Raw genomic sequence first — 19,798 nt, forward strand, 5'->3', positions numbered from 1 at the left:
AGAAATGTACACTTTTTTCCAGACTTTAAAGTGCATAATTTAAAAGTATTATGTTGCCATCTTATAGTGATATGAAACCATTTACAATTGCCAATTCATCGTAACTATTTATTTAAAAAGTGGAAATTGTAAGAATGCTTTCTGATCAAAGTAACCAGAGTTCTTTTTTAAAGATTCCCATTAGCTTGTGTATGTGTGTGTGTATTTTTCCCCCCTAACATAGTATAAGAAAAAACTCCTTGGATTTATTTAGAATAACTCTGCCAGTAGATAAACACCATTCTAACTCTTTATTCCCCAATCCCAGTTGAGTAGTTTGCCTGGTTTAAAAACAATTTTACAGATATTTTAGTTTTTGTATTGCTAACCTCTATTAATTAAAATGTTTATGGAGTTTATTTTTACCAAAGAGATGCAATTCATTATGATAAAGTATTTCAAAATAAACTTTGTTTTATAACACTTTTGACTGCTGTATCTTCTGTATTTGGTCAATAGCATTGCACTTGGTTGGCCATACTGGTTGGCCACTACTTGGATTTAGCAGACTACTTGGCAAGCACCCTCTTCTATATGAAATGGCAGAGGAGGAGGTACGAACAGCAGGAAAAGCCTTCCTGTTATTTCACTGAGAGCTGTGACAAAACTTTTGCTTTAGTGAGCCCTTCCAGCTCCCTCTCATTTTGTTGTCTTATGCCATTTCTTGGCTAGGAAAGACCAGCTGAACATGGAGTCAAAAGAGCAATTTAGACATTATGCTGTATGCACATGCACATTCATGTGAATAACTGTACATGTGTTGATTTTAAAAGTCCGTTTAGGGTCTGGACCCCTCAAATATAGAAAGCAGATTGCATGCCTTGCTCTACATGCTGTTGAACATGCTGTGAATAACTGTACATGCATACAGATAAACAATCTTGTGTTCATTGAACATGGATCGTAAGTAGTTGTTTTGAATGTAATGTGTAAATGGAAGTATATCAAGGAGAGAATCCTCTCCCTTGGGCACAGTCTCTTGGAGCAATTTCAAGGATGGGAAGAGTAGAGAAGGTTGGCAGTGGGGGAGAAGTAGAGCAATACATGGAAAGGGGCTAGTCTTTGCTCAGGGCATGCAAATAAAGAATGCTTTACCACAAGCCTCAGCAGATAAAATGCTGATTCCTAGCACAGTGGTAACGTAGCCCTGCAAGCAAGGCTCATTGACCAAACTAAGCTGGATTTAACAACTGGAAACTACATGATATGCCTCTTGTGGGGCTGTTGCCCAAGGGGCTGTAAAACAGGCAATCCATTCTAGATAATGCACATGTATGAAGGCTCTGCTTTAGATGGAGTCAGGTGACTGATTGTCCAGTGTTGCCTGCTGTGACTGGCCACAAGTTCCTAATGTTACAGGTAGAGGCCGTTCCAGCTAACAAGTTCCTCCAGTGGATGCGCCAGTGACTGAACATGGGACATGCTGTAGGCAAAGCATGTGTTCCAGCACTGAGCTATGGCCCTTTGCAAATACAAAATGCAACTTGGTAACTGGGATAATTTCCATTTATAGAGAAATGGAGCATTTTGGAAGCCTGCCTAGCACATTCTCACAGCCTTGTAACAAGTCTGAACCATGATGGATTTGAAAGGCAGCAGACTATGTGCCTCTGTGAGATGGATGAGTCCAAGGGCCAATTCTTGCAGCCAAACAAATGCATTGACAGTGGGAAGTTGTGCATAATCGCATACTGCTGTCCTTGCAAAGCACCAATCTGCCAACATTCGTTATTTGATTTTCTCTGTAAACTGCTTTGTGAACTTTTCTTTGAAAAGCGGTATATACTGTTAATAATAACATTCAACTAGTGCAGAAGTCAGCAACCTTCAGCCTGCAGGCCAAAACTGGCCTGCCAACTGAAACCCGTCCCACATGGAAATTGACTTGGGAGGCTTTGCCTCCCATCCATATTGCTGTATGCTGGACAGTGAATGGCAGAGTTGCCCAGGTGGGGATGGCTTCACCATTCACCATCCAGTGTGAGGCAAACTGAGCAGGAAGCTAATTTTTCCCAAGTCAGGCTCCTTACGGGTCACTTCCAGATGCCTGACATCCTGGAAGTTTGGTGGTGACATGATGATGTCTCCACTAAAGGTCCAGCCCCTTTAAAGAAAAAGGATGCTGACCCTTGAACTAGTGCAATGCATATTCTCAATCCGTCTTTGCTACAAACAGCTGCTTTGGGGACAGCTGTTGGTGGCAGAATGGCTCATGGAAAATGTGTTAACCCCTGTCCAGCACACCAGCCCCCACCACTGCAGCCGCTGTCTATGGTGAAAAAAATGGACACTTCCATTTTTCAGCCCCTCTCTTAATAATGACCTTAATGTGATGTGTAGTTTGGCTCCAGGAGAAATTGATATTGGGGGAAATGATGGAGTGGTCTCTTGAGGGGAACTGAGCCTTTGGGATTCCTAGTCTCTCCTCATACATCACGAGGGCTACGTTAAAGGAATACAAGAGTTTCCCCTGAAACTGACTTGGAAAGCACTTGCATTAAATGTGCCTTTGTAGTTTTGGATCTCCTGTCAAGTAGCATGATGTCATTTCCACCCAATCATAACCTGTTTTCTATGAGCAGAAGGTTGACTCTCTGGGGAAGTATCCAGTGAATGACAGCAGCATCCCATGCAGCAGTTGCTAGGCAACTGAACCAGCTTTCAGCAAGACCTAATTTTAAAGAGTTTAACTCTAGGAGAGCCAGAACTCATTGTACCTGAAGTGCTTCCTGGTGTTGCTTTGTGTATTTTACTATTCCTTAGGTTTTTTTTGTGTTTTTTTTTAAGGGACAGTTTGGGGAAATTAGGAAAGATTTTTTTCAGTATAAAATGCTGCACACTACAGAGGGAATCGAAATTACTACTGCATAGGACTGCAGTGTGTCCCTCTGCCCTCAGGCACATTGTCTTCCTCTGCAGTGTCCTGTCAGTGAAGTCTTGGCCGTTGCATGTTGGGAGTAGGGGACAAGTTTACTTCCACCAGCTCCTGAAGGCAACGTTGTACTACATGTTATTTTGCATGTGTGCAAGCAAATCAAGAGGGGACACTTGTGGATACTATTGAGATGGAGGCTAACCCTAACCCCTGGAACTGGTGACTCCAGATTCCTGATCAGGGAATATGTTTTGTTTCTCTCATTAGCAAAACTGATATACTGCATTCCCTGGAAATCAGGGCAGCCATTGAGGACTAGGGGCTATGTCTTCCATATCTTGGTCGTGCTGAAGCATGAACAAGGTGGAACTAGCTCATTGCATTGTATGTGTATCATTTTGAAACAATAAACTGCCCAGGCTGATATTTCTTTTCTCCCCAAATGGCAGTAACAAAGCAGAGATACAGATCATTCTTTAAATGAGTCCCAGGACATGGTCTGAAGGAATATGACATTCAACCACGTGAAACCAAGGAGGTCTAGCTCTGTGCAATGCCTAAATGGAATGCCAGCTGGGAAACCCACGTGTTGCCTTATGATGGAAGAAAGGCAGCTTATGAATGTGATTAATAAAAACTATAGGATGGTGTGGCATCCCAACCTGCTGGCAGCTCTTTCTGCAGGTGAAAACAGAACCTGTGAACAGGTTATTCTGTGAACAGAAAGAGTGTTTCACAAATCACAAGTATGCCTTCTGTTCATGGAAAGAGCTCCCAACTACAGGTGCACTATTTGGGATGCCACTCATGTGCCCTTAGTCCCCAATTGTCTTTTTAGGGGAATACTGTATTTCCAAATTAGGGTCCTGCTTTATCACAGGTGACATTTGTGCTGCTTATTGGCTAGAAAGCAAAGCAGATGGAAGCCACATGTGAGATTTCACAAAACATGCTCCTTCTTGTGAACAGTCAAATAAGGCACACCTTCCTGATTCATATTACAAAAGTAGCTATGTACTGCCTTTGGCAATAGGAGTACAGTCAGAAACTGCGTGCTGATTCATACAGGTATGTTGAGCCTTTCATGCCTCGCCACTTTTCTCAAACTCAAGCAAAATCAAGTGTGAGAGGTCATAGTTCAGTGGCAGAGGGTGTGGTCTGTACATTGAAAAAGCCAGGCTCCGTCCCTGCTTGGGGCTGATCCTTCTGCACATATGATCAGATAAAATTGTTGTCAATCAGAGTAGACAAGAGACAAAGACCAATGGTCTGACTCAGTGGGAGATAGACATTCTGTACACACACACATACCACAGAGGGATATTGGAATCTCACTTGCTGGCCCTCGATATCCACACATTGAGCATGAGTGTGAAAGTGGCTATATGCGCATAGGTTACTTCACACAACTGGTTACCCAACAGTGGTTAGTCCTTCTGACTGCATGAAGGAGCCTATTATAACTGTATTGTTTTATTACTTGCGTGGCATGGAAAGTTTCAGTTGAATTAAAAAATGCATGAGTGTGGCATGGGCACTGTGAGACCCCCAATGAATCAACACTGAGTCATGACACACACCAGAAACTACTTGTGTACAGTACTCTTCTTGTACTGTGGATTTTAATGCATATTAAATTTTAATAATTTGCAAATACATTTTTCTTCTGCCTGTGTGCGCGCGTGCATGTGCAAATGGGGTCATTTTCATCCCAGTATCAGATTAGTGAATTGCTTCCTACAAGGATAAGAGGGTTAACAGACAAGCATCACAGGTTCTGCTTTGTGTCATCCTCCCATCTGAAGCTCAACAGGTGGATACGACAGTCAGAGCCTTTTCAGTTGTGATCCCTAAAAACATTGAATGTTGGAGGTTATCTTTCAGGTCATCTAGTCCAACCCCTTGCTCCATGCAGGAAGCTATTACACAATCCCTAATTGGTAACCACCCAGCCTCTGCTTTTCCCTCCAATGAGGGAAAGCCCATTACATTCAACTTTCTGTTCCAGAATCTTTTTAGTAGTGATGTCAAGCGGTATGTTCCCAAATCCTCCTCTCCCAGCCTTTTATTGATACAGCATTTGTTCATCTCTGGGCGTTCTCAAAGATAGTGGCTCCAAGATCACATCTTCAAGTAATTTCAGTGCCGTGGGCTGTAGTCCATCTGGTCATGGAGACTTAGGGCCTGTTCCTATGCTGGGGCACCACTGGCAACCCATGCTTTGCCCCAGCAACGGCCATAGCAAACATGCTGTAAGGCATATTGTGGCAGCTGGGAGGGGAGAGGCACCAGTGGAGAAGTCAGCACCAGTCTGCGCTGGGCCTCTGCACCACTCAGACAGATGGCAAAAGCCTGCAGTAGTAAGTAGACTGCTAAGCAGCGGGAAGGTATTCCAGGGTGAGGCAAGGGCATGGAGGAGGCAAAACTGGATGTGGGGGGGGGGGGTGGCGTTCCAGAGGTGTTTCTGGCCCAAGATAGGATGGCTGCCACTAGCAATTCAGCTGGTGCAGATCCAAGTAGCCCCAAAGGGGCTTCCTGGTTCCAATATGGGCTAAGGGTACTGATGCTCATCAGCCCCACAGGATAGTGGCGGCTGTTTCAGCGCAGCGCCAGCAACAGCCATAAGACTGGGCTGGCTGGCCAATTCATTTAGCATTTCTAGGTATTGGCTGTGTTATGGAAGGCCCTCACCTGCTGGGGCCTGTCTGGCTTCATCAGTGGTCATTTCATCATTCACTGAATGATGGAAACCAGGCTTTGAAGGAAACCAGAAGGGGACGGATTTTGAAATTTGGTAAACAGATTGGTGTGACTTCCTGCTTCTCTTTCTTCATTGGTCTTGCCTTGATTTTTGTTTTCAAGCAGTTGTATTTGCTATTGTGATTGAGGACGCAATCCTAACCAACTTTCCCGTACTGAGGCAAGAGCAATGCAGCTCTAAGGTAAGGGAACAAAAATTCCCTTACCTGGAGGAGGCTTCTGTGACTGCCCCCCCCCCAACTGCAGGATGCAGCTTATGCCCCATTGGCCCAGCTATGTCAGAGCTGGAACGTGGGTCAGGATTTGGGCCTGAATTCTATATTTTTGTTGGCTACCATATCTATGGAAAGAAAGGATATGCATTTCTGCTAAAAAAAATAAAAACAGGCTTGGAAATGGCCTATACAGAACAATTTGCCTTACATAGTATGCTGCTATGCACAGTGTTCTCCTGAATTATGATGTTTATGGATTATAAATGCAATGACATGATGAAATACATACTGTACCTGCGCATTCTATCTTTCCTCCTTCCCTTCAGAGTACTTGGCCAGGTTTTATAAGAAAAGAATAACTGGGAGCACAATCCTATGCATGTCTACTCAGAATTAAGCCCTTTTGAATTTAATGGTACTTACTTCCATGTAATATGCATAGAATGGCAGCCTCAGTCTGGAAAAATTTCAAAGGCACTGCCCTAAGAGAGATTTGTGAGGCTGTCATAGGAGAGCACTTATTTCTTGCTGCTCAACCTTGCTGTTGCTATGATAACAGAAACAAAATAGCAGTTCAGAGGACTGCAGCATCAGCATCTGTGGGCATGGTTCCGGTTTTGGCTGATGACTTCTGATGAATCACCATGGCCTTTTCCCAAAGATTTCTGATTTGTTTTTTCAGTTCAGTTTCAGTTATTGGTTATGAAACTTCCATAACTGTAAATGTGACTGACAAAAGAAGGAGCTCCACTATCTTCTGGAACTCACAGCTACATGATGTGGTAACAGACACCAACTTAAGGGGCTTTAAAAAATAATTAGACAATGGAGGATGGAGTCCATGGGGGCATTATTGACCAGGAGAATACTGGGCAATACTGGACAACACTGGCTCAATACTGGACAAAGCCCAACTCCTTAATCCCTGCTCCCTCTGGTAATTTCCCTTGTATATGCTAACATCGCCCCATAAATACCCAATCCCCCTCGTCTTCCTTCATTTTGCGTGCTTATGCATCGCTCCTCCTTGCATATTTTCTGAATTCCCCCTCTGCCATCATACATTTATCCCAGCAATAAATGTTACTGTGTTGCACCCACATATTTTCTTTCTCATCCTTATTCAATGTCAGTTCGTTGAAGTGTGTTATCAGCCATTGCACATAGGTCTCTACACATAGATTCAAATGCCCCATGTGCAAATCTTCTGAAAGTGATAAAATACATCTGAAATAAGTGTGCAAGCTGTAAAGACTCAGCAGGTTCTTCAGGTATACATAAAAACCAGAGTAGGAACTGTGAACCTGAAAGATCACTCCCCCCATGAATCTTCCCAGACCTCAAGGTCTTCTGGGGAGGCTGTTTTGTGCATCTTTTGACTTTCAGGGGTGCAGTCAGAGGAGACATGTTTGTGGTGCACTTGTTGGTGGATGAACTTCTATACCAGTGGGGCTGTGGTTGTGCTGATGTACATGGTGATTCACTGCATAGGACAGAATTGGCCCTTTGAATTCCCGTTCCTGCATTAGTCGTATCCATGGCCTTGAACAAGTCTTCGTCTTTTGTATAGTGAAGCTGTCTCACATATAACACAATCTTATTCACTTCCTTTTAATATAAAAAAGCAGCTACCTTGACTCTAGTATGAAAACTAAACTTAAAGCGCATAACTTATGAAAACTAAGCAATGAAGTATCCTAGCAATAAATGTATATGCATATACTATATATTCTTTGCAATTTGCTATTTTTCCACACTCTGTAAAAATTATTTATTTCACTTATTTCAAAAGAATAGCTGTGCCTTGCTCAATCAGACTAAGGGTTATCTAACCCAGCACTCAGTTTCCAAAAGTGGGCAGCCAGCTGTCTCTGTGAGCTCACAAGCTCATTGTCCATTTTTGCCTACAGCATCCAGTTATACACCCTGCCTCTGTACATTTGCATTGATAGCCTGCCCTTCTCCAGGTATCTTGGGGAGGTGTACATGGCTCTGTCTCCTTGTCATCTTAACAAGTCTGTGATTTAGGTTAGGCTAAGAGATTGTGAGAGAGTGGAAGATTTGATACTTCCCCAGTCATAGTCCAAAACCCTTGACTACTACACACTGGCTCTCTACGTGGAGCTTCCATCTGCTGCTACAAGCAAGGAACCAGTCCCTCAATAGGCCATAAAGTGCTTCACTCATTTTTGTGAAGGAGACAAGCTCTCCTACCATACAATTGTTTCTTAACATACACATCGGTTCCTCTGAGAGGGTGGCTTGGCAGGACATGGCAAACCCAGCTCTTATTTAGGCAAGAGCCACCAGATGATCTGCTCCTCAGAGGTCTTGTTGTATCAGTAAGGGGAACAGTGCATTTAGGAAGCCTTTGGCTAATCCCCCCCCCCATTGGTTCAAATATTGACCAAGGGGTCCTGGACTCTCATTTGCACCAGAGGAGGGGCTGAAATACTACGCATGCCATTCATCTGACTGCACCAAGACACACAAGGCAGTTTTTGGAATAGGGCTTACATTCCCTGGTGCTAATGGGCACATTTGCCTATCCATATCTGCTAAGGCTGATTTGTTGCAGAAGTTGTGGTGCTTGATGTAGCATCAACAGGTAACTTTCAGACAGCAGAAGGAAGGAGAGCATGCACATTGGGGATCTGCAACCAGACCCTCTGTAGGGAATTTTCCCACAGACCGGCACAGGTTCTAGTGTGGGACGGGCTCTTCCTGGCCTTTTTGTTCTGAGAAGTTCCTTGATAGGTTTCCTATATTTTTGTTTGTAAATGGCACACCAGAGGGGCTGAAATGGTGCAAAGGCTTGAGGAGGGTAGGGTTGGTTTTGTTTTTTGTTGTTTGCCCTCACTGTGGTTCCCATCTTGAGTGTGACCCCTCCATGCTATTTTTATTGAAAGCCAATGGTAAGGGTTATTTTCTTTCTCAGTATAGAGCATGCAGACAGTAATATGGGTGGGAATTATGTGACAAAGAACTAAAAACCCTTACCATTGCCTTACCATTGTTCAAACAATTTTGGAAACAAGAAACTTAGGGCGCAATCCTAACCCCTTATGTCAGTGCTTTCTAGCACTGGCATAGCAGTGCCAATGGGACATGTGCTGCATCCTGCAGTTGGGTGTCACTCAGGGAGGCTTCCTCAAAGTAAGGGAATGTTTGTTCCCTTACCTCAGAGCTGCATTGCCCTTATGTCAATGCTGGAAAGCATTAACATAAGGTGTTAGCATTGCGTCCATAGGGTCATAGTACATACTTGTGGTCATGTCTTTAACTGGTCCTTTAGTTTGTGATTCTCTGTCCTTAAGAGTCAGGAAAAGAACTATTTCTTTTGCTATGTTAAACTACTTCGTGAACTTTTTTAAAATTATATATAAATATCCACAATATAATAATCACCTATTAATACTAGCCCTGATCCAGTTCAAGTTACTCTTGACTTAAGTCCTATCCAAAAGCAAGGGGACATGAATCAGCTGCATCTAACACACTTCACTGATTTCAGTTTGACTTATTCATAACTAACTGTAATTGAATCAGGGCTTCTATTTTGTCACTTTATCTTCATTTTTATGCAACGTACAGGAAAATAAATTATCTCTCCTATTCAAAAAAATCAGACAAGATTTGCCAAATGTAGACAAAAAGCTCCCCCTAGTGTACTTAAGGAAAAGAGCAAATTCCATTATTTGAAAAAGGATGTACAAAATGTGACCTGTGTCAATGTGAAAATCAGTAATTTAAATTATAAACTTTTGTAAGCTCTGCTCAAAATTTACAAAGAAATCTGGATCTTTGTTAACATTTTAAGCCATTTTCTTGCCTATGCCAGCAAATTCTCGTAATGTTGTCTGTATTCCAAAACACCTAGGTACTCAAAACAACCCTGTTTGTATGTGGCTATTGACATGCCATGACTCTGATTGCTATCGACTGCCTCCATGTTTCCTCCTCTCTTCCAATAACAGGAAATGATGCCACAAGTTACCCCCATCACTAAGCAACAGCCGCTAGTGCCAAGTAGAGCATCAGGAGAACACTTCCAAACATGTCAAAAGTAGCCCAAGGTCTGTAAGCATGGATGTTTCTTTCAGAGCAAAGAATGGGCAGAAAGTTCAGAGATCCTTGGTACATTATTAGTTGTTCATCAGTAAAAATGCAAATATAGGGTTGCCACTCACCACTTTCCCACGCAATAGGAAGTTTCAGGGGTAGCACTCCCTGGGTCTGCTCTCCTCCAAAAAGCAATAGAAAATATTATGAAAACAAACACCATAACCATGGTGTTTGTTTTCATAATATTTTCTTTATTTACAAATGTAGAGCAACAGTAAAGGCAAGCAGCATGCATACTGCCCTACTAGGCAGTAGATCCACTACCTCATGTCAGATCTCATAAAAAAGATTATTATTATTATCAAGGGTATTTATATACTGCTTATTCAACAAAAAATTTCACAAAGCAGTTAACAGACTAAGGGCGCAATCCTAACCCCTTATGTCAGTGATTTCCAGCACTGGCATAGCAGTGCCAATGGGACATGTGTTGCATCCTGCAGTTGGGTGTCACTCACGGAGGCCTCCTTAAAGTAAGGGAATGTTTGTTCCCTTACCTTGGAGCTTCATTGCCCTTATGTCAGTGCTTATGTCAGGGGTTAGGATTGCGCCCAAAATCAAATAACTAAACGGTTCCTTGTCCCAAAAGGGCTCACAATCTAAAAATATGCAAAAGAACAAAGCAAACAGTCACTAGAAAACATGCCATGTGGGGATGGACAGTTATTCCCCCCCCCCCTGCTAAATATAAGAGGAGCACCACTTGAAAAGAGGACAGGCAGGGGCGTGTTGGAGGTGGGGTGGCCCTTTATGTTAAGGAAGGGATAGAATCCAGCAAAGTAGAGATTGAAGGTGGGTCCGACTCCACCGTAGAATCTCTGTGGGTTAAATTACCAGGCTTGTGCAGCGATGTAATACTGGGGACGTGCTATCGTCCTCCAGACCAGAAATCAGATGGGGACCTTGAAATGAGGAAACAGATCAGGGAGGTGACAAGGAGGGACAGGGTTGTAATCATGGGGGACTTCAATTATCCTCATATTGACTGGGTCAATTTGTGTTCTGGTCACGATAAGGAAACCGGATTTCTTGACGTGCTAAATGACTGTGGCTTAGATCAGCTAGTCACGGAGCCCACCAGAGGACAGGTGACTCTGGATTTAATTTTGTGCGGTACGCAGGACCTGGTTAGAGATGTAAACGTTACTGAGCCATTGGGGAACAGTGATCATGCTGCGATCCGTTCTGACGTGCACGTTGGGGGAAGAATACCAGGCAAATCTCTAACAAAAACCCTTGACTTCCGACGGGCGGACTTCCCTCAAATGAGGAGGCTGGTTAGAAGGAGGTTGAAAGGGAGGGTAAAAAGAGTCCAATCTCTCCAGAGTGCATGGAGGCTGCTTAAAACAACAGTAATAGAGGCCCAGCAGAGGTGTATACCGCAAAGAAAGAAGGGTTCCACTAAATCCAGGAGGGTGCCCGCATGGCTAACCAGCCAAGTTAGAGAGGCTGTGAAGGGCAAGGAAGCTTCCTTCCGTAAATGGAAGTCTTGCCCTAATGAGGAGAATAAAAAGGAACATAAACTGTGGCAAAAGAAATGTAAGAAGGTGATATGGGAGGCCAAGAGAGACCATGAGGAACGCATGGCCAGCAACATTAAGGGGAATAATAAAAGCTTCTTCAAATATGTTAGAAGCAGGAAACCCGCCAGAGAAGCGGTTGGCCCTCTGGATGGTGAGGGAGGGAAAGGGGAGATAAAAGGAGACTTAGAGATGGCAGAGAAATTAAATGAGTTCTTTGCATCTGTCTTCACGGCAGAAGACCTCGGGCAGATACCGCTGCCTGAACGGCCCCTCCTAACCGAGGAGTTAAGTCAGATAGAGGTTAAAAGAGAAGATGTTTCAGACCTCATTGATAAATTAAAGATCAATAAGTCACCGGGCCCTGATGGCATCCACCCAAGGGTTATTAAGGAATTGAAGAATGAAGTTGCAGATCTCTTGACTAAGTTATGCAACTTGTCCCTCAAAACAGCCACGGTGCCAGAAGATTGGAGGATAGCAAATGTCACGCCTATTTTTAAAAAGGGAAAGAGGGGGGACCCGGGAAACTATAGGCCGGTCAGCCTAACATCCATACCGGGTAAGATGGTGGAATGCCTCATCAAAGATACGATCTCAAAACACATAGACGAACAGGCCTTGCTGAGGGAGAGTCAGCATGGCTTCTGTAAGGGTAAGTCTTGCCTCACGAACCTTATAGAATTCTTTGAAAAGGTCAACAGGCATGTGGATGTGGGAGAACCCGTGGACATTATATATCTGGACTTTCAGAAGGCGTTTGACATGGTCCCTCACCAAAGGCTACTGAAAAAACTCCACAGTCAGGGAATTAGAGGACAGGTCCTCTCGTGGATTGAGAACTGGTTGGAGGCCAGGAAGCAGAGAGTGGGTGTCAATGGGCAATTTTCACAATGGAGAGAGGTGAAAAGCGGTGTGCCCCAAGGATCTGTCCTGGGACCGGTGCATTTCAACCTCTTCATAAATGACCTGGAGACAGGGTTGAGCAGTGAAGTGGCTAAGTTTGCAGACGACACCAAACTTTTCCGAGTGGTAAAGACCAGAAGTGATTGTGAGGAGCTCCAGAAGGATCTCTCCAGACTGGCAGAATGGGCAGCAAAATGGCAGATGCGCTTCAATGTCAGTAAGTGTAAAGTCATGCACATTGGGGCAAAAAATCAAAACTTTAGATATAGGCTGATGGGTTCTGAGCTGTCTGTGACAGATCAGGAGAGAGATCTTGGGGTGGTGGTGGACAGGTCGATGAAAGTGTCGACCCAATGTGCGGCGGCAGTGAAGAAGGCCAATTCTATGCTTGGGATCATTAGGAAGGGTATTGAGAACAAAACGGCTAGTATTATAATGCCGTTGTACAAATCTATGGTAAGGCCACACCTGGAGTATTGTGTCCAGTTCTGGTCGCCACATCTCAAAAAAGACATAGTGGAAATGGAAAAGGTGCAAAAGAGAGCGACTAAGATGATTACGGGGCTGGGGCACCTTCCTTATGAGGAAAGGCTACGGTGTTTGGGCCTCTTCAGCCTAGAAAAGAGACGCTTGAGGGGGGACATGATTGAGACATACAAAATTATGCAGGGAATGGACAGAGTGGATAGGGAGATGCTCTTTACACTCTCACATAATACCAGAACCAGGGGACATCCACTAAAATTGAGTGTTGGGCGGGTTAGGACAGACAAAATAAAATATTTCTTTACTCAGCGTGTGGTCGGTCTGTGGAACTCCTTGCCACAGGATGTGGTGCTGGCGTCTACCCTAGACGCCTTTAAAAGGGGATTGGACAAGTTTCTGGAGGAAAAATCCATTATGGGGTACAAGCCATGATGTGTATGCGCAACCTCCTGATTTTAGGAATGGGTTAAGTCAGAATGCCAGATGTAGGGGAGGGCACCAGGATGAGGTCTCTTGTTATCTGGTGTGCTCCATGGGGCATTTGGTGGGCCGCTGTGAGATACAGGAAGCTGGACTAGATGGGCCTATGGCCTGATCCAGTGGGGCTGTTCTTATGTTCTTATGAAAAAGTGCCTCTTTGCCCAGTTAGAAATGCCCTTTTGCATCAAGATGCCTTCAGCTGCCTCTTCCAAACTGCAAACACTGACATTCCTACCTTCATAGTGGTAGTGTGAAGAGTGGAAGGGAGGCCACCTTCTCCAATCCTGGTAGCATTCCCCTTCCAAATATTTCAATGAAATCTCAGTATCCAGGAAAATTTTCATACAGTAACATCAACTGATTATTACAGACCATTGACATTATTTTTTCAAGCCCAAATCCCCGCAGGCATAACTTAAAGGCAGAACCATTTCATAGGTGTTATTTACAATGATAGCAAATTCATCACAATACTGTCTCCATTTCAGAACAATTTCTTCCACATAACAATTTGACAATGATTGTTTAACTGTGGAAACATAGTCTGCTGCAGGAAAAACAGTCAAGAGGCATTTTTTTTTCCTGTGGAACCTTAATGTTTAAGGCTGAAGTTCCACTTAACACAGAGGAACTTCTGAATAAACATACAGAGGATTGTGCTTTAAGACATTTTTTGTGACATAGACAGTCATCTTCATCAGACGCACTGAAATCTTTACATGTAAAGCGCTCTACAATGCATGGGCCCAAGTGCCTTTCATAAAAGATAGTCCCAGCTTGTTAGCACCAACAACAGCATCCATATGGTACAGCTCATAGAACTTCCCAACTTTATAAAAAATCAGAGAGTCAAAATTCTGACCCTTCAGCTCCCAGCATTTCCGCATTCCTGGGGTGCAGTTTTTAAGGTAGTCCTCAGGCACAAAAAGGGTACTTGGATCATAATCTGGATCATTTTGTCGCCTCCGACGACCATCTCGCCTTTTACCATCCTGAAGCCAGTCAATTTTATCATGTTCCCACACAACAGGATCGCCAGTGTCTCTTCCATTCATATTTGATTGATAATCAAAGGATTCAGGTGCTGAATAAGATGCTAGATTAAACCTGATCTCAGAAAGATTTCTCTTCTGGGGGCCTCAGGTTGGTTGTTTCTAAAACTGTCTTTTGGTGGAGGTTTGATCACCTTTTCCTGTGTTTGTTTAGGGGGGGGGACTTTAGCAGGACCATCTCGATCATTGTCAGACACCTCACTGTCATATGCTTCAATGCTATTTTCATCACTGCTGATTTCTTCTGGGTTAAACTCCTTGTCTGAACCCTCATTGTCACTGTCTGAATCAATTACAACTTTTCTCCTTTTGGTTCTTCCAGTATGCTGCCTTCTCCCAGCTATTCTTTTATTTCTACTTTTCGCTGTGTCAAAATCTTCACCCTCATCGCTCACCTGCATAAAAAAAGAACATGTCAAAAAGTATAAAATTGGGTGTTTGAAAGACCATCTGATAGTTAAACAAACTAACACTGCAACCAGCAGGTCAATGGCAAATGTGTGCCCAGCCTAAAAACAGCTTTCCTTCTAAATGGTGCATTTGACAAAAATGAATAGTTGTGGTTTTGTTAACAGTGCAGGAGGATAAACTAGAGGTTTATGGTGTTGCAGCAGTTGCTTTTTTGCTGAAATATATTCTAAATCACTGTCTAATTTTATGTTCATGAAGAATGCTTCTATCATAACCCCCCTCCTGAACTGATGCAAATGCATCTCACGCATTAAACTTGCACTCAGTTATTCATGCATCCTGTTCAATGCAGGTTACAAGCTGTGTACAGTGTACATAGACTGCTGCCCATTAAAAATGAACCCAGACACAGTTGTTCACACAGAAATGTGTGAATACAGCTATGTATGTCAAATGTAACACACATTAACATGAGAATACAGAAGAAGCCTATTCCATGTGCCAGAGCACCATGCAGTGGCCAATGGCACAACCTGATGTGTCAACAGAGGAGGACAAGGGAGGCAAACCAACCTTTATTATAGAGATGGTTTTACAAACTGAGGTGGGAGATCAAAAAATAAAAAGGAATTTATTAACTAAGGGTGTAATCCTAACAAACTTTCCAGCGCTGGCATAACTGTGCCAGTCGGGCATGTGCTACATCCTGCAGTTGGGGAATCTTGCAGTCATGGAGGCCTCCTCAAGATAAGGGAATGTTTGTTCCCTTAACTTGTAGCTGCATTGTGCTTCCCTTGGTGCTGAAAAGTTGGCTAGGATTGCGCCCTTAGCCATTCACACTGCTAGGCCCTAAACATAAGCTGTTGCAATAGAAAAAAGTAGACAAAATCCTTAAAAGGAAAGGTGATGCATGAAAGCACAAGCAAAGAGAAAGGGGGAAGAAAGGTACATAGAGAAATCAAAAGGGTACCCAGGGGATCTGAAGTTGAAGAACCGGGGGTTTTAGCATAGCAGGAAAGGGGAAGAGAGCTAGGAAAGCAAACAAAGATAGGCTCCTGAGATTCAGGCAAAAGGCAGTAGCTGAATGATGATTCTCTGTAGCCTGCACCAAGAGCTACAGGCAAGCAGCAAGCCTCTTGGTGGACTATGGAATTTATATACTTTTCAACAAAAAAGATGAAAGCCTTTACAGAATAAATCAAATAAACTAAATGACTCCCTGACCAACAGGGATCACAATCAAAATGATGCAGAAGCAACATCAGCAACAGCCACTGAGAAAAGACACTACACTGGACTGCGATGTGCCGTCTCCACTTGCTAAATGTAAAAACAAGCACTACTTGAAAAAGTGCTCTTTTACTAAACACTTATTTATGTGCTAATTACGTTACACATAATGCATTTTATACTCCAAAGCAATACACTCTGATAAAGAAAAAACACAGCACATATTTTCCTGCAGCTTCAAATTTCCCCAGAATGTTATATCTCTACCAGCTGCTGACTAGTCCTGAGCAAAACGAAATACAGTGGTACCTCGCATAACGAATGCCCCGCGCAGCGAAAAACTCACAGAACGAAAGCGTTTAGCGAAGTTTGGTAACTCGCACAACGAATTTTTATGACCCATGCTTTGCAAAATGAATTTTTTTCCTTTTTTTTTATTGTCCTGGTTTGTTTTAAATCGCACAACCATTAATACCCAGGATGCATTGTGCCTGGAGGTTTAAAAAGCCTCCCCAATGCAGCCTGGGCTCACTTCTCGACGTGCAGTTCCAGGGTTGACTTCCAGGAGCAACTGTGGCCTGTGCTGTGGGCGAACTCTGTCTTTGGTCAACTGTTCTGAGCAGTTCACCAACTCCTTGGGGAACCTACTACCAGCAGTTAAGGTAAGTTTCTTTGAACTTTTGGGAAGTGGTGGCCAGCATTTGAGGTACATTTTGGGGGGCCAGCTGGCCAGTTGGCCAGTTTTGGCCTGCTGTTTTGGGGAGGTTAGGGGAGTTTTTCCAGCAGTTTGGGGAATCTGTGGAACTCATATGCAACCGTTTTTCCAGACCAGGATTTAAGGAGCTTTTTCACAGGGACATCTCAAGCAGTGGAAAGGTAGGGAGCGTAGCTTCACCATCTGCATTTGTTCTCCTGTGTTGGGGGGGGGAGGCTGTTATGCCACTTTTTTGTCCCGGGCAGGTTTGGCCAGGGGTGGGAAGGTGTGCGTGAAGCGGATGTGAAGCACTGCCTTTTGTTTTTGCGAACGTAGCAACTGCTGACATGGGTCCCAAGAAGGCTGCTCCTGCAGAGGCCGGGAAGAGGACACAGATGGCACGAATGCTACTGCGCCTTCCCAGTTGACCAGCATTCGTGCCATCCCCAGAGAGACTTCAGCCTGACTTGGTCACCTTAAAATGTTTGTGTACAAGTGTCCCCTAGAGCCTTAGAGAGTCCTTTGGTGATTTTAAAAAGTTTCTGTATTGGTTTCTGTATGATGTCCCTGTTTACATGCCTTAAAAATGTACTTTCTGAAGAGTTTTGCACAGTCCAAGGACTGTTTGTGACTGTTTCTGTTCAGTTTCAGTGTTGAGCCTCAAGTCAGATGGTCCTGCCTCATGTTTGCTGATTTTTAAATGTTTTTCTGTCATGTTTAAAAAGTTGAAGTTTTGTGCTTGAAATTTTTGAAATCCTCTGTACAGGATGTATGCCTTTAAAGAGCACTTAATAAACACTTTGTAAACCAAATTTGACTTTGTTCTGACTTTTCTTGCCCATAGGAACGCATTAATTAAATTTCAATGCATTCCTATGGGAAAACGCGCTTCGCAAAACGAAAAACTCGCATAACGAAAGGACTCGCGGAACGGATTAATTTCGTTATGCGAGGCACCACTGAACATAAAAAGAAGAGGGGTTTTGTATGTTGCATTTCTTCCTCAAACGTACCTTTCCAAGATCTATGTTCTGCCACAAGCTGGTTGGTTCATAATAGCCTATAGCTGTGAGGCTACTGTAGCACTTAAAGGATAGGGCTCTACAAAATCCTAATCTAACAAGCATGAAAGATTCTCTGTTCTCTGATCTCTTTTGGAAAACAACTATTTTTTATTTTTTAAAAATTACCTCCATCTCTTCTTCTTCCTCTTCACTTTCTGAAGGTTTATCACATACTGCAAGGTCAAGTTGCTCATCTTTATCTTTTTTCATCACAGCATCGGCCAGTTCCATTGCTCTTTTAATTTCAGGCCTTGAACTGTAAAACATTCCTCCCCTCTGGGTATCCCTTCCAGCAGAACCTGTCAAACAAAAAGAAACTTGTCAGAAACCAAATTCAGGCAAGTACGACCCAATGTTACTCGTACATACCCAATGTTACTCAGGAATGCTGAAATGCTGGGGGGGGGGGAGAGACGAGTTTGGTGTAACTAGAACAAATGACAGCCCACTAACAACATATTTAATTTCATTATCTTGAGATCTGCATTCTATCTTTCTAAGGGTACCTCAAGGCAGCTGACACCAAAGAAAAAAATACAACACACACACACACACAACATATAATCTAAATAAGAAATCCATTTAAAAACAATTCAATCCAAGCACACAACTACTAAATCAACATAAAAGAGCAAGAGAAAACTTTTAAAAACAGAGAAGAAACTGAAACCAAAGTAACTAGAGTCAGAACTGGGTCATCAAATCACTGAAAGCTTATTAAAACAAAAATGATTAACCTTTCCAGTGAAAAATCAAAGCATTTTCTCCCATTTCCTAGTGAGGTGCAGTGGCATTAACAGCCCAAGATGTGAGGGCAACTGCATTCCACAGTTATCGTACTTCTTACCTGCATATGGTCATATGTATCTCATGCTAACCCAGCCTCTTGATGGGTTGTCATAGAAAAACTGTACATGGATGCGGGAAGTTCTTCCTCTCCCCCTGTAAAGTATTCCTTCTGTTGGATGGTTGTATACAAGACATGGCCACCAAGGATGACCTTCAGGTTTGGCCCAAACCAAGTCACCAGGTGAATATGTGTTTATCTCAGTCCATGAGCTGCATAGAATACAGAATGTTAGTCTGCACAGCAATGAATTGATTTTGCTGACAAGATATAAAACCAAGACAGTCAACATTTGTTAAGGACATGATTCCATGAAAACTCAACTCTCGCTTTGAACAATGGCTCACAAACCTCTTTTTAACCTGGATCCTCCTTGTGAATGTACTTTACTTTCCAGGACCACCCTCCAAATTTAAGAACTTATTCCTGATTAACAATGATTTATTATTTGTAGTAAAAGTAATAGGAAAGACAAGTGCCTGAGTATGCAAAGAGTTGCTTTCCAGCACTGCTGAGCTTTCCAGCACTGCTGAGCACAACACGCACATTCAGTTCAAATTTTTGAAGAACAGCCCATGGTAGATGACATAGCTCCCAAGGAGAATAGGACCAGCACTGCTCCCACCTCCATAGTCTATTTCTTGCCATTAAGAGTCCATTCTTGTTTTATACCACTTTTCAACCAAAGATCTCAAACCCTGAACATAATTAGTAAAGGAAATCGCCTCCCCGTATACAAAGAGTTCCTTACACTGAGTAACTACAACCTGTCCCCATTTACACACAGTTGAAGGAGGCAAGAGGATGGATTCCAAGGCAAAAGCTCAGCCCTCAAGTTGGTCTGAACCTAACTACCTTTCAGTATAAAGCACAGCCTTTGCCCCTTTCTTGCTTGCATTCTATGCAGCTGAAACACAAATCATTCATTTCTTAATACAAGTTAATGATAGCTTTTCATAACTTTCTTTTTCTATCCCTTACCTTAGCCAAGATGTTTCCACAGAACCTCCACCATCCTACTTTCTCTTCCTCCTCCAGTCTTTAAATCTTCAACAACAAAAAGCAAAAACATGAAGCAGGTAGTCTCGAGTTCA

At 43.1% G+C, this 19,798-nt stretch overlaps 1 protein-coding gene across 1 annotated transcript; it reads right to left on the reverse strand.

Moving 5' to 3' along the window:
* Positions 1–14,502: 14,502 nt before the first annotated feature.
* On the reverse strand, positions 14,503–18,067 carry LOC136647840 (DNA mismatch repair protein Msh6-like). The gene is made up of 2 exons (XM_066623650.1): positions 17,984–18,067; positions 14,503–14,853 (listed from the first exon to the last, which is right to left on the reverse strand). Exons 1-2 carry the CDS (start codon positions 18,065–18,067, stop codon positions 14,503–14,505), a joined length of 435 nt encoding a protein of 144 aa, XP_066479747.1.
* Between the last annotated feature and the right edge of the window lie 1,731 nt (positions 18,068–19,798).

The sequence above is a fragment of the Tiliqua scincoides genome, chromosome 1 (assembly GCF_035046505.1).
Source record: "Tiliqua scincoides isolate rTilSci1 chromosome 1, rTilSci1.hap2, whole genome shotgun sequence".
NCBI classification, from domain to species: Eukaryota; Metazoa; Chordata; class Lepidosauria; order Squamata; family Scincidae; genus Tiliqua; species Tiliqua scincoides.